Source organism: Pisolithus orientalis, assembly GCF_024613125.1.
Source record: "Pisolithus orientalis strain OTSU chromosome Unknown F5J12scaffold_5, whole genome shotgun sequence".
Lineage (NCBI taxonomy): Eukaryota > Fungi > Basidiomycota > Agaricomycetes > Boletales > Pisolithaceae > Pisolithus > Pisolithus orientalis.
This window is the reverse complement of record NW_026260786.1, coordinates 1,236,134-1,249,893: the sequence shown is the minus strand read 5'-3', so window position 1 is coordinate 1,249,893 and position 13,760 is coordinate 1,236,134. Positions and strand designations below refer to the sequence as shown.

Here is a 13,760-nt window from a genome sequence, read left to right as displayed (position 1 = left end):
CACACTTTGTTAGACATAGAGCCCATTTTCGATGATGTAGTTGGCAACAAGGTCAGTGACTAGTCGCTTCCAGTCGTCCTTGCCCGCCGCAACCGTAACTCTCACTTGAGTGGAGCTAAGGGTTTGTTCATCGTCGCCGATATTTATGAAGTGGATACGTTCACGGTCGACGAACTTTCTGTAAGCATTCAACGCCATTCTTTTAACTTCTTCATCGATGGTCACGTTCGGTCGGTGAGCACATATTATCTGACAGTCCTGACCGTCCGGAAAAAGAAAATTTTGGAGAAGTCTTGTCATCTCTTCTTCCGAGGCATAAAACTTGGGGGCGAAAACGCGAACGAGTGTATCAGAGCCCAGTAAGAAGGTCAGCTTGGGTCGATGAAGGGCCCCCATCCCCGCGGCGAGTGGGGTATGCATTGACGCGAGTTTACTCTGGAAGAAAGAGTGTAAGATAGTTGACTTTCCAACGAAAGTGGGCTGGTCGATGATTGCCACGGCAACATTGTTGCCGATATCTGAGAGTATAAATAACCTATAAGCCGCCCTTTCATCGTTTACGAGGGCACAAACGGTACCGAGTGACAAGAGATACATCATCTCCAACCGCTGGACGTAGGTAGCGTCCCCCGGCACCAAAGACTTTTCTACGTTCCGTACGGATAGCAAAAGGAGTCTCGCATCATAATCAATTTCCGAAGCAGAAACTGCTTGGTCCGTTGGCCCTCGAGGGGATGATCTCGCCAGTGCTAGGTGTGCCAGTGTTGGGGGATTGAATGACGAATCCAGGACAGACACACGGAGTGGACAAGACTTCCTCATATGAAACTGTTCAGGTCGGTATGGCCAGTGCCCATGAGGCGTGTGGACTAGTTCGAGAGTAGATAGTCCCTGCTGCAATCTCTGCAATGAACCTAGTGCTTTGCTAGTAAATCCAGGCGGTAGCGATGAGCTTGGTGATCGACGCATGATGGTCAATTAGCACAAGTCATTCTGACCTGAGCTGGACAGATGAGATCAAATGACTTCGCCCCGGCAACTGCCGCCGTGATTGGAAAGAGAGATACTCGCCATCCACACCTACCACACTCATACCTTATTAGCATCATGGAGAAAGACGCAGATGGATTCTACACACCCAAGACAGATGGTGCGCATTTTCTATCGCAACAGAACAATGACTGATCATGCACAGGCCCTAAGCCTGAAGAAGAGGCAAAGGCAGCAGAAACCCAGCCTGCCGTGGAGCCGGCACCTGCACCAACTTGTACGCAGGAATCTAAGTCTCTTTCTAAATCTTTCCGATGCTCAGGTGACATCCAGCAGCAACCACGGATCTCTTTTCCTCCACGTTTGAAGTCACGGTAGGGTTACACTTCAGATCGTGGCGGAAGGTTACTTACACTTAGCATTAGGTCACACTAGCTGATCAGCAGTTGGACCCCAATTCTCCGCTTTATAGCGCGAAGTCTTTCGAAGAAATGGGACTGTGAATTCCCCCCGTTCTAGTTACCATTATTCGAGTTTGACGAGCATCTTTTACCAGTAATCCGGATTTGTTGAAAGGGGTTTATGCTCTTGGATTCTCGAAACCATCCAAGATCCAAGAACGTGCTCTGCCACTGCTTCTTTCTAATCCGTAGGACGCCACCAAACGATTTGCATGCTGCTCCATCTTACCGTATTTCATAGTCCACAAAATATGATCGGACAGTCGCAGTCCGGCACGGGGAAGACAGCCGCCTTCGTGCTTACCATGCTTAGTAGGGTCGACTTCTCGAAGAACAAAACACAAGTATGCCGGATCGCTGGATACTGTTAAGCATGTGCTCATAACTCGCTAGGCTATCTGTCTTGCTCCCTCGCGAGAACTTGCACGACAAATTATGTCGGTTGTGGTAGCGATGGGCAAGTTCACGTCTGTGCAAACAGAGTACGCCATCAAAGACAACCTTCCAAAAGACGTCAGCCGGATAACGGCACATATTGTTGTCGGGACACCGGGTACCATGATTGATCTCTTGAGGAGAAAGGTTATAGACTCCTCAGAAATCAAAGTTTTTGTTCTGGATGAGGCAGACAATATGCTTGACCAGGACGGACTCAGTGATCAAACCTTACGCGTGAAGAAGTGTGTAAAACAATTTTCGGTTGAGATTCACGCTTATGTTTTTGTCTCAAGTATGCTACCTCGCCAACCAACCCCCCAAATTATACTCTTCTCTGCTACATTCCCAGATCACGTCCGAAACTTCGCCGACAAGTTTGCGCCGAAGGCAAATAAAATCGAGCTTCAAAAGGAAGAGTTATCGGTCGAGGGCATTCGGCAATTCTTCATGGACTGCAAAAATGCAGAACATAAATATGATATTTTGGTTTCTCTGTACCAACTTTTGACAATTGGTCAGAGCATTATATTCTGCCAGGTGGGTCATACTATTGTTGTGCGCTATGTACTACGTATTGACACACCTCAGCATCGACACACAGCGGATAGGATTGCCCAGCGAATGACTGCTGAAGGTCACAAAGTGGCTTCACTTCACGGTGCAAAGGACGCTTCTGAGCGCGATTCTATCATCGACAGTTTCCGCGAAGGCCGCGAAAAAGTTCTCATCACGACGAATGTCATCGCACGTGGCATCGACATTCTTCAGGTTAACATGGTCGTGAACTATGACCTTCCGTTAATGAACGAACGTGGAGGTCAGCATTCTATTGACTCGACGCCCGATATCGAGACATACATCCACCGTATCGGTGCGTGTGATGCGGTCAATATTGACAGAACATTGTGATGACGGTGATGCAATGTGTAGGTCGTACCGGTCGCTTCGGACGCAAGGGTATATCAATAAATTTCGTCCACGATCAAAGAACGTGGCAGCAGATGGAGGCAATCGAGAAAGCTCTTGGCAAAAAGATCGTTCGCATAGAGACGAATGATTTGGATGAGATGGAGGAGGTAGGTTCTCTCATTTTCTTCTTTCTCCCTGTACGGAATCTCACCGTTGTTCTACATAGGCGATGAAAAAGGCATTGAAGTGAAGAGTTTCCGTCAGTTTGGTCCATGGGGATGTGAGGTTAACTGCATATGTTTCTCCTTGAATATCACGGATTATTTCCATTCACAAACTACTACACATGCCTGAGCGAAGGTTTCAGCTTAATCGTTTCTGAACATCTGGCCACTTAATCCTGGAGAACTCTCGATACTTGGAATGATATGTTCAACTCCGAATTCCCAAGAGGACTCTGGATTGACGGGTGATAAATTTAACTCCTCTTTACTCAGAAGCAGTGGCAGCGGACTGCGAAACCATTCATTGACTTATCTGATCTCTTCGGAGGAATCATGGGGTGAAGTGAAGCCGTGCAAGCCTTGGACATGGTGTTACGAATACCGCTTTTCCTGGGTGGCTGGTGTATGTTGAAGAACGAGTCAACCAGACCCTCGAACTCCCCCGGAGGTGTAGGCAATAGAAAGCAACTGACTTCAACGTGCAGTCGCCTGGCAACTCAGTGAATTCCCAACAGTACACTCTACTAGTAGTCTTGTTTGACGCCCGCCACCAATAACCAAATGTAAGAAAATCGCAGATTTCAGTACATACATGTGGTGGCGAACTTTCGGCTGTCATGGCACAGTGACAGATGCATTGGGGTATGGGAAGGACATGCCCGGTATCGGGACCTTCTGCTGGCGTCTGGCTGGATGGTTAATAATGGACGAATACCGCGGAGGATTAAAAAAACATACAGCTCCCGAACTGTTGGCCCCGGGATACGTCATTCATATACGCCAGGTATGAGGAAAGAACAGTACGTACCACGGATGATGAAGTTTGCCAAAACCGCGAAAAAGAGGAGAGCGCTGACGACGACCGGACCGACGATGGCATCTAGACGCCGATGAGAACCAAGGAATTGTATCTCATGACAATTCAAATTTAACGCACCGTAATGGCTAGGATCGCGCTTACGAATCATAGAGATGCGCGACTGGTATAGAGCGAAACCATAGATCTACGATCACCGTAATCCCAAGGGTGAGATTATGTCCGACATCAGCAACGAAGGAACGGATTACCACAACACCGACGCTGATGGCAGCATAAACGTAGGCAAATCTGCGTCCGACGGGCTCGTCAGATGCATTGAAGAGGGCAAGAGCCAACGTTCCAATGAGAACTGCAGTGTTGAGCCATGCTATCCAAGCTGCAGAACAGATTGGTTGATAATAAACATGGGGGATGTGTGTGCGCTCACTTCGTTCGTTCGCAAACCAGACTTTGCCTTCGACCTTGAGCGAGGTTGCAACTTTTTTAGGGACACGCACTTGAGGTGGAACTGAATTGATAGCGTGATAATCGCGGATGGTGGGACGTTCTCCGTCGACGTCGTGATCAGTGTCGGGGATGTCGTCCTGTCTGGTATAACGAATGGGTCTCTGGGTACTTGCTGGCAGAGAATCCAAAGCCTTGGATGAGAACGGAAAGAAGCTCGCCCAAGAATGCGTCGAACGCCCCGCCGAGTCGTCTGCCATGGCTTGTTGTTGTCGTCGTCGTTGCCGCCGCCGCCGCCAGCCTATAAACACTGCTGTCCCTTAATGGCAATATATTCCCGCGATCTAGGCTATCTGACGTCAGTCGAGTGCATTCGGGGATGTTCTGGGAAGCACGAGGGACCGAAGGCAAAGGATAAAAAGTAGTTGCAACCCATCAAATACACCTTCCTTAAACTTCACACTATGGGTGCAGACTACTATGGACTGTTGGGCGTCCCTCGCAACGCCAGCGAAGACGATATCAAAAAGGCGTACAAGAAAATGGTACGTCCACCTCGCCCTTCAGTAGTCATTTCTCATGCTCACTACCCTGTTGCTAGGCGCTGAAGTGGCATCCTGACCGTAATCAAGGATCCGAAGACGCTTCAAAAAAGTTCAAAGAGGTACGTCCAATCGCAAGGCATGGCAATTTCGGATTCCCCTGACCTGGCATCCGTCAGATTTCAGAGGCTTTCGAAGTCCTCAGCGATAAGAACAAGCGCGCTATATATGATCAGGTGGGCGAGGAGGGTTTGAAAGGAGGAGCAGGTCCACCACACGGAGCAGGTTTCTCCGGTTTCTCCGGCTTCCCGGGAGGTACTACTTTCACTTTCACAAGCTCAGGCCCGGGCGGTGGGCGTGCGGGTGGATTCTCTCCAAGTGACCCTCAACGAATATTCGAGTGAGTAGCTTAGCGTGAACGCCATTGACACAACTCATAGGTTACTTTCAGGGAAATATTCTCGGGGAGCTTCCCAGGTCTCGGAAGGATGGGTGGCATGGGCGGCATGAGCGGCATGAGTGGCATGAGATCGGCCTTCGATGAGGATGATGATATGGGAGCCTCGTTCTTCGGTAGTATGCCCGGGGGGATACCACGCTCCTCTACTGGTGCTCAGCGCGCCTCCTCAACTCCAGCGGCTTCTCAACCGTCTGAAATTGTCCGACCATTGAAGCTCACACTTGAAGAGCTCTACAATGGAACCACCAAACACCTCAAGGTCGGTCGGAAACTACAGAATGGCACCACAGACGATAAAGTGCTCGCGATCCACGTTGTCCCCGGCTGGAAGAGCGGAACTAAGGTCCGCTTCCCTCGGGCAGGAAACGAACAACCAGACGGAGAAGCACAAGACCTTGTCTTTGTCGTGGAGGAAAAACCACACCCTGTCTTCACTCGAGACGGAGATGACCTAATATGTCACCTGAAGATACCCCTAGTAGATGCACTGACCGCCGACATCGTGAAACGATCGGTAGAGCAACTGGACGGGCGGAAGCTTCAGGTCACAGCACCACCTGGAATCCTAAAACCGGGCACAGAGACAAGAGTGCCCAATGAAGGGATGATGGTACGAAAGGCAGGAAGTACAAAGAGGAAGGGGGATTTGATTGTTCGATGGGACATCACTTTCCCTGTTCGGTTAACGACAGCACAGAAGGAAGGTATCCGCAAGATTCTGGATTCATCCACCTGATTTGTGCTGGAGAACGTTGGACCCATTTAGTGTACGACAGCATTGTACCTCGATTTAATGTGCACGTGTAGCAACATTTCCATGCATTGCTCTTGAAATGACCCATTGTATCATACACACAGGCACCAGTCGTCCTTGCAAATATCCATTGCACTATAATTAATCATACACCGAGGAATAGAATTAACTCTCGGCTCTGGCTTGTCAAGATGCCCACAATCTATGAACTGGAGAAGTGGAACAGGTAAACCTCGAACCTGTCGCCTTACGAGTAGCGCCGTTTTTCCAAATTTACGACTATCCCGCTCCCCTGCGAAAGGCAAAGGCATTTGCGCTCCAATCGCCGGACCGGGTCGACTTGACCCTACTAGAGGGAAACAGAACGATCTTGGTACGCCTAGTCGGTGATAAAAGCTAGCGTGGGCAGCTTGTACATAGCAGGTAAGTATGGGGAGTGAGAAAGCGCCCATCGCTGAGGAGTTAGTTCGGCTGACACCACGAGTTCGGTATAAGACGACCAAGTTGAAGTTGGTGTATTCGCAGTTGAAGATTGCGAAGCACAATTGGAGTTACTCGACTCCAGAAGAGTCAAACCTTCAGCTTTGCGGAAGGTTGTTTGTCTGAAGGAGTAACGATGTAGGAACTAGTCAGTGTCAATTCGTGCTTACGGATATCGTAGATATGAAAACAGCTAGGCAAACCCTGCCTTGCCACTTGCTGCGTGTCATTCCAACGTGGGGGTCAGCTGAAGGATGCTATGAGAGCTAATTCTGGTTCCGCTGGTTTACTCCGGCCCTGACAAGTGACAAGGACTCGAAATCATACCACGCCAGGTGGCCAGTTTCAGGTCAACATGAAGAACTGTGCAGTTCTATCAGTCTCGAGGTTACTTCCTGCTTGCCAGCGCCGTGACTTCCACACAGCAGTCCGCTTATCGCTTGGATCGTCGGCAAGCGCCTAGTGCAACGTGCAGACCACGAGGTGGTGAGTTTGGGGAAGCCTTATATTACAGCCATCGTGACCAGACCAACAGTTCATATCCAAGTACTGGGGAGGGGTCTTGGTCTCTCTAAACTGCTGAATGTAGGTCGACCTGCGTGCCACCTCCCACCTCCGCTCACCACGTAGTCAGATTCGCGAAAAAAAAAGTCACTCTCGTTTCCACCCAACAAAATGCCTGCGAAAAAGTCAGACTACTATGCTGTCCTTGGCCTCACCAACGGTGCCAGCGACGACGAAATCAGAGCTGCATATAAAAAACTCGTACGTCCGCGCGCTACCTACGCAGTCACCCAGTCGCGTCTGATGCATTATGACTCAAGGCTTTGCAGTGGCACCCAGATCGTCACTTATCAGGGAAAGAGCACGCGGCACAGATGTTTATTGACGTAGGAGGACTACCCATTCATTTCGATCATTGTTTGATATCTTCTCCTTGCAGGTGAACACTGCATACCACGCGCTAATGGACGGCAGCGAGAGCACCCACTCCGCTCCGCCTGAAAATTCCTCGGCTACTAGCTGTTCGAACACAGGCAGTACGGGTACAGCACCGTCGGAGTCTACTGCGAGAAGCTCGCAGCCCACCAGTCGTCCGCCGTCGGATTCGAAGAAGAGTAATCGTACTAAGCGGCCGCGGGATACATCGCCACCTACGTCAACGAAAAGCCAAAGGCCACGTCCTGCGAAGTCCAAGTCAGATCATGTTTCATCAACCCACTCCTCAGCTGGTCGTAATGGCTCGCGCAGCCACCCAGAAAACAATACAGAGGAGCGTTCCAGCTCTGATCGCGTGAAGGGTCGACGTCACGCCTCCAAATCTCATGACCACCTACGCGATCCGCCAAAATCCAGTGGCAGGAAAAGTCCGTCTCCATCCGCTTTCACATTTGCTACAAACATGCAGCATTCGGATGATACCAGCGCATCCAAAGCGGACAGCAACCCAGAACACAAGTCAGAGAAACGTTCCCGTAGTCACGCTGACGGCTTGCGGTTCAAAACGGATAGCAGCTCAGACCTTCACTCAGACAAAAGTTCCCGCAGTCACACTGACAGTTCGCGGACGAATAAGCCTGTGATACCTCCATCCTCGAACCGTCTTCACAAGTCATCCAGGTTTGGACTTGCAGAGTAGGTGCAAACATAAACGCAAAGACGGGTGGAATGACTTACTTTATGCAGTGACTTCATTCATAGACTGTCTAGGGGATCGAAAGGCGGGAAGGACCGTCACGACAATATTCCTCACGTAGACGATGTCCCGTCACTTGGGTCGCCATTACGCGCTATGAGGTCTCCCAGAGGTACTTCCAAGGAGTGGATTTTCCCCCTCCCTTTGACACTGGAAGAGATATTCCATGGATCACTACATCGCTTTTTGATAAAGAGGGAGCTACTTTCGCATAAAATCGAGGAGGTGGAAATCTGCGTCCGTGTACCTGCGGGCACCCGAACTGGCACCAGAATCGTATGTCGGCATGCGGGTCATCAGCGCAAAGACGGAACTTTCCAAGACGTCGTTTTCCTAGTCGAGGATGAGCCCGAGCAAAGGTTCTCCAGAGTTAACGACGACCTATATCTGGATATTCGTGTGCCATGGCAGGACTCCCTCGCCGATGGAGGTGGAGATATTTATATTGACGGTCTCGACGGGGAGGAAATTGTTTTCCCCCTTCCTTATCCGATTCATGACTGTGCTACGGAAGGCCAAGTTTTCGTAAAGGGAGCGGGCATGCCAATACGTTGTGGTCACAAAATCGTGGGCCGGGGAGATATGATTGTTAGGTTCGTACCACGAACTTGCGACTCTCCTATTCAACTAACATAAGCGGTTAGATGGCAAGTTGTATTCACCGCACCATCCAAGTGGCAAACATTCAAAAGGGCGTTTCGCTTGAAGCCTTGATGGCTTCGAGGTCTTCTTCTGGTTTTGGATTTGGATTCTTATGCCAGTATTCATTCATCTTTTTCGAGGGGATATATATGAACAAGTGCGCGTGTACGCTAAGTCATCGTCTAGGCTCACATTCTTTTATGCACAGCTTTTGCACTGTAAAACTATTCAATACAAATGCTCTTTGGAATAAGGAATTACCATCGTTCCTACAGTTGCTTAGGAGAGAGCTCCTCGAGGTCGCGGGGAACCGTTCCGATGGCTTGGCGCTTCTCGCCTGTTGTGCGGGGGCAATGTTCAGGGACTGCATTGCAGAGGCCTGTCTGTCGTAGCTCGGTTGTTCTTCGTCCATCCATTAACAAGGTTCTGAATGTTGGGATGCTCTGCCACTATCGGTGGATGAAGCTTCACCGATAACGAACTCCCAACATAACCTCGTCAATGGTCTTAGACATATCACACGAACATGCCCTGAAGGCCTAATCTTTCATTCACACCGCCAAGAGTGAGAGTAGGTATCGGTGGACTGTGCAGGCTGTACACGACCACTCCACTCTATGGAAGTGGGCCATGGAAACTTTGAGATGGTAGGTCTATATGATCTATTTGCTGACGGTGCCGTTGCCGTTCAGTCCTAGAACAATGGATGCAACGTTCCAGCAACTGCTGTACTGGGCTGTACCGAATTTCCCCTGATCCGAATAGCCTGTCATATTATGGAGGTGGGCGTGCATTTGTCTGGACACCACGCAGCTAGCAGCTGGCTCCTGTCTCCCTCGTTGGGATACACACGTGGACGTTAATGCACGCGCTTGAAACGCGACATGCACGCACACACCCCACCGCTTTTCAAGGGGGTATTTAAAGTCATGGGCATGCCCTCTTGCGCTCTTTCTCAGACCCAGAACCTGACACCATCAACCATAGTGCCGAGCTGCTGAACCGTTCGTTCCTACACCAATGCGTCTCTTTGGTGGCAACCAGAATAGTTGGACGAACCATCTGCTTCTCAAGGTGGGATTTTTCGTCCACCCTGTTGTATGATGGTGGGGTGAGTTGACCTGTCTGCGCCACTCAGGTGGCCAACATCATTGGCGCCATCTTTGTGATGGGTGGAAACGTGTACACCGTCATTTCTCCTTGGGACGTTTACTATTCAGGCAAGGAAACATACTTTACTCCCGCTTCGTGGTCCTTCTTCGTATGGTATGTCAGCGAGTCTCATGAATAGAATGTTAATACCCAATGCTCTGCAGGCCTCTCATCCACATGCTTATCCTCGGAACTTGCATATACCAATTTTCCGGGAGAGGTAAAGAGGTTATCATCGAGCGTATTGGTTGGAAGCTCCCGCTTCTCGATTTTCTCAATGCAATGTATGTCTACTCCTGGACGATCCAAGAGTATAGATACGGTACGTCCTCCATACTGTTCATTCGTTTGAGATGCCTAACTTGGGTTGGCAGGCCTCGTGTTTATAATCTTCGCAGTGTCAGTTGTCGCAGTACGTCGCACTAAACTTTCCACCGACCCTTTTACTTTTCCATACTGACGAGAGCAAATTTAGCAAATATACAACGATGTCAGAGAGAGACAGCTGCGAAACTTCTGCGATGAAGTCTTCCTACACCTCCCATTCTCTCTATACCATGGATGGACTGTCTGCTTGGTTTTTATGTCTGCTTTCGAAGCTTTTGGCGTGAACGCCGTCACCGAGCCCGCTGATGTTTTGACGAAAGTTGCGGTGTTCGGTTCCCTGTAAGACCATGCCTTTGCCACGCATGTTTGCCCCACTGACTTGTGGGTGATTGTGAAAGGGTCTTGCTCCAAATAGTGGATTTCTCGTACGCCTACTCCGCCATCGAAGGTGATCTTCCCGCTTGTTTCGCTATCACCTGGTATCTGTTCGCGGTTGTCGTTCAACAGACTCCCGAACGTTCTCCGTTTGTCCATTACAGCGCGCTTGGATTTGCAATCTTCTCACTTTGCTGGGTGATGAGGTGCGTCATCGGTTTGGAGCTCAAGTACAGGGGCAGGCGCAACAGGCTGGGCATCGGCGAAGAAACCACGCGCCTCCTGGGTGGGCACTAAATACATTGCACTAAATGAATTCACCGCCCTACCTCTGATTGCCTTCTCTCTTTGCTTGTACATACATCTAACATGATCATCCGTCTCACCGGTTCTCTCTCATATGTCTCGTAATGTACAACACGAATTCTATTTGTTACTAGCATACATTCTTGAGGTCAAGCATGAGTGTGAGGAGAAGCGTCAACCTGTACGCGAACAAGGAACGGAACAAGACAGCAGAATGGAAGCGAGAATGCATAATTCGTGACTATACATCAGTCGAACTTGATCGGGTCGACCTTCTTCGGGCAAGGCAGTCCAACAAAACCAGGAGAAACCTGAGTGGGTGCACCGCGTTTAGTGGGGGAGCTGTGCGGGCTCTGCCCGTCCCGATTCGCCTTGGGAGGTCTGGCATTAACCTTACTTAGACCAACGGGAGGAGGACCGATCAGCCTTGAAATCGTCCAAGGAAGCTCATATCTTGCCAAGCACGCCCAACGGATGTACCGGGCAAGCTCAAGGTGAAGAGTTGGATAATACGTCGTCGACGCCTTGCGCGAAATCTGTACATAGCATTTTAAACAGGCTCTCCATTACTGAGTGAGCCAACGTACCAGGAGAATCCGTTCCAAACCAGAAGCGAAGAGATCGGAATGGAATCGATGAGCAGACATTGCGTCGTCCTTCTCCATATTCAGTTCATGGACGATCTTAGCGATTGCATTAATCAGCTTCAAGTGCATGGTCTGTGTGGTACTGAGCGAAGATCTGTCGATGGCACCTCCACTGGACGTACGAAGTAACCCATAGCTTCAAACTCCACGCCTCCCGTCATGCCACCAGGGGCCTTGGGCTTCTCGACCTTACCTTCGTTTACCTCAGCGAGATTCCAGACCGTATTGTTGGGATGGCAGAAGACCCAGAAATAGTCCCTGCATACGTCAGAAAGCTTCCTGTAGGTATGTCTTGTATATCCGTGGGCGGTGCAAAGACTCGATAAAGGCATGTGGGGAGACCGGTACAGCAGGGGATTCAGTAGGGGGAGGTGCCGGGGTAAGTAACAGTGCACGGATGAGGGAAAAGAGATTCTTGTGAGGGACAGGAAGAGTAATCACGTTACTGGGTGTGCCGGAATCCCATACTTCCGGCCGGGGCCGACCTCCTGATGATGGGAGAGAGGACGACGGGTAGATATCAAACAGGATCAGAAGCAGCTCCACGATTAGTTGCCGAGTAGCGATGTCACCGGGTTTCTTATCGGAATACAACAAGGATACCAATTGCACATAAGGGGTTGGACACGAACTGCGGAGCGCGAAACAACCTATTGATGATGTTGACAAGGCTTTGAAGCACCGCAGAAGTTCATGCAACATTTGATCGTCATGTTGCTCCTCACTTCAGAAATCATTTTAGCATGCGAATTATAAAGTCAAGATAGTGAACCCTACCGCCATTCTACCTCAAGTATCTCGTTAAGCCTTGTAAGCAGACCACTGTAACCGCCTGCCCGTAGAAAATCCTCTGTCCAGCTATATATATAAAAAGATGCTCAAAATCCCTTTTTGTTTGTGGCCAAAACGATCACTTACGCAGCTGATTCATTACGCAGCATCAGCCTAAGCTTCTTTACCATTTCAACCTCAAGCGCTGTGCTGGAGGTCGAGAATAGGATGCTGCAGAATTTCACCGGGGTGATGGTTTTGCCGAACGCTTTATCTCTCGACTTGTTTGTCATGAGATCACCAGGAACCACCGCGGGGGTTTCAGACTGAGAGAGGGTCCTGGACGTGTCAAATGACCTGCCCCTACCGTGGGTCTTATCCGTGACGTCCGAGGCATGTAAGTCGGTCGTACTTTTTCCGGCAAGAGCATTTTTCCACAGCCCTCCACGTCGTGGTTGGCTTTCGTGGCCAGGTCCAGACACAGGAGTGTGAGCAGATGGTGAGGCAATGGACTCTATACTCCGAGCTTTTCGCATAGTACGCGGGGTGGACGGTTGTCCCACAAGTGTAGCACCCGCGGGAGGGTTGGTCGTTAGCACGCGAGATGATTTAAGCATGGCCGCCTTGACGGTCGTATCCATATTAGTTAACTTGGGACGCAGAGTGGGAGGAATCTGCAGTTCATCCTACACGATTAAGTACCCTGAGAAACAGAAAAAGGAATCATAGCTCACTAGCAGTCTGTCGAAGGCCTGGTGCATTGCTTGAGGCCCAGCGATGGCATCTTGAGAAGATGTCTTATTCGACTTGGACTTCTCATATTTAGCTTTGCTCTGTGAGGTCTTGGGGGGTTTTGAAGCCTGAGTCGCATTGCTAGGCTCCACGGGGAGGTTCTCCTTGCCATTGGAGATATCGCCGAGACTGGTAACCATGGTGAACTCGGAGGAAGAAATCCTCTTTGAAGGTAAAATTCCTTTGAACATTGGACTTTGTTTTTCTCGAAACTGAAGCGGAGTGAGGTGAGAAGTTGAACTTGAAAAACCAAAACACGTTGCAGGCTCGAAGAATTCGCGGTTCGTCTTGCATGACGCGTAAGTCACGTGACCCGTTGATTTCCTTGACTCCGCCCGTTTCCCTGCTGGCTCGCAAGTTGCAACAATGCGTCCAACATGGCACTGAAGGCCTGTGGCGTCAGGAGCCCCACTTCAATGCTCTATTATGAACCGGGTGTTTGCAGGAAAGCAATATACGCAATTGTATCCTGTCGGTACAGCCTAGCAGGGGTCGGCTCGCTAGGTCACCGGTACCTTTCAGACGCCAAC

General features: G+C 49.9%; 7 protein-coding genes across 7 annotated transcripts; 4 read left to right on the top strand and 3 right to left on the bottom strand.

The window, feature by feature from the left end:
• Positions 1 to 9: 9 nt before the first annotated feature.
• Positions 10 to 969, bottom strand: F5J12DRAFT_903994 (uncharacterized protein; the record flags this gene model as incomplete). Its single annotated transcript, XM_051748471.1, has 2 exons — positions 10 to 518; positions 570 to 969. The coding sequence occupies 2 exons, from the start codon at positions 967 to 969 to the stop codon at positions 10 to 12; spliced, it is 909 nt and encodes a 302-aa protein (XP_051603216.1).
• A 90-nt stretch (positions 970 to 1,059) lies between these two features.
• F5J12DRAFT_764554 (P-loop containing nucleoside triphosphate hydrolase protein) lies at positions 1,060 to 3,331 on the top strand. The gene is made up of 11 exons (XM_051742170.1): positions 1,060 to 1,150; positions 1,196 to 1,267; positions 1,324 to 1,364; positions 1,416 to 1,489; positions 1,547 to 1,639; positions 1,693 to 1,795; positions 1,845 to 2,131; positions 2,183 to 2,426; positions 2,478 to 2,760; positions 2,820 to 2,965; positions 3,025 to 3,331. Exons 1-11 carry the CDS (start codon positions 1,108 to 1,110, stop codon positions 3,046 to 3,048), a joined length of 1,410 nt encoding a protein of 469 aa, XP_051603215.1. The 5' UTR covers positions 1,060 to 1,107; the 3' UTR covers positions 3,049 to 3,331.
• F5J12DRAFT_811150 (uncharacterized protein) lies at positions 3,332 to 4,696 on the bottom strand. The gene is made up of 6 exons (XM_051744828.1): positions 4,270 to 4,696; positions 4,091 to 4,218; positions 3,960 to 4,026; positions 3,831 to 3,902; positions 3,761 to 3,770; positions 3,332 to 3,707 (listed from the first exon to the last, which is right to left on the bottom strand). Exons 1-6 carry the CDS (start codon positions 4,544 to 4,546, stop codon positions 3,638 to 3,640), a joined length of 624 nt encoding a protein of 207 aa, XP_051603214.1. The 5' UTR covers positions 4,547 to 4,696; the 3' UTR covers positions 3,332 to 3,637.
• F5J12DRAFT_811147 (uncharacterized protein) lies at positions 4,697 to 6,213 on the top strand. Its single transcript, XM_051744827.1, has 4 exons — positions 4,697 to 4,831; positions 4,888 to 4,950; positions 5,008 to 5,228; positions 5,280 to 6,213. The coding sequence occupies exons 1-4, from the start codon at positions 4,751 to 4,753 to the stop codon at positions 6,022 to 6,024; spliced, it is 1,110 nt and encodes a 369-aa protein (XP_051603213.1). The 5' UTR covers positions 4,697 to 4,750; the 3' UTR covers positions 6,025 to 6,213.
• A 905-nt stretch (positions 6,214 to 7,118) lies between these two features.
• Positions 7,119 to 9,432, top strand: F5J12DRAFT_453735 (uncharacterized protein). Its single transcript, XM_051739503.1, has 6 exons — positions 7,119 to 7,287; positions 7,347 to 7,412; positions 7,466 to 8,157; positions 8,209 to 8,811; positions 8,863 to 9,017; positions 9,069 to 9,432. Exons 1-5 carry the CDS (start codon positions 7,198 to 7,200, stop codon positions 8,930 to 8,932), a joined length of 1,521 nt encoding a protein of 506 aa, XP_051603212.1. The 5' UTR covers positions 7,119 to 7,197; the 3' UTR covers positions 8,933 to 9,017; positions 9,069 to 9,432.
• Positions 9,433 to 11,093, top strand: F5J12DRAFT_453736 (uncharacterized protein). The gene is made up of 6 exons (XM_051739504.1): positions 9,433 to 9,934; positions 9,999 to 10,126; positions 10,177 to 10,334; positions 10,387 to 10,424; positions 10,488 to 10,678; positions 10,738 to 11,093. Exons 1-6 carry the CDS (start codon positions 9,881 to 9,883, stop codon positions 11,009 to 11,011), a joined length of 843 nt encoding a protein of 280 aa, XP_051603211.1. The 5' UTR covers positions 9,433 to 9,880; the 3' UTR covers positions 11,012 to 11,093.
• Positions 11,094 to 11,268: 175 nt separating this feature from the next.
• On the bottom strand, positions 11,269 to 13,421 carry F5J12DRAFT_903988 (armadillo-type protein; the record flags this gene model as incomplete). The annotated part of the gene is made up of 7 exons (XM_051748470.1): positions 11,269 to 11,556; positions 11,608 to 11,739; positions 11,790 to 11,946; positions 11,987 to 12,391; positions 12,445 to 12,525; positions 12,586 to 13,124; positions 13,173 to 13,421. 7 exons carry the CDS (start codon positions 13,419 to 13,421, stop codon positions 11,269 to 11,271), a joined length of 1,851 nt encoding a protein of 616 aa, XP_051603210.1.
• Positions 13,422 to 13,760: the final 339 nt, after the last annotated feature.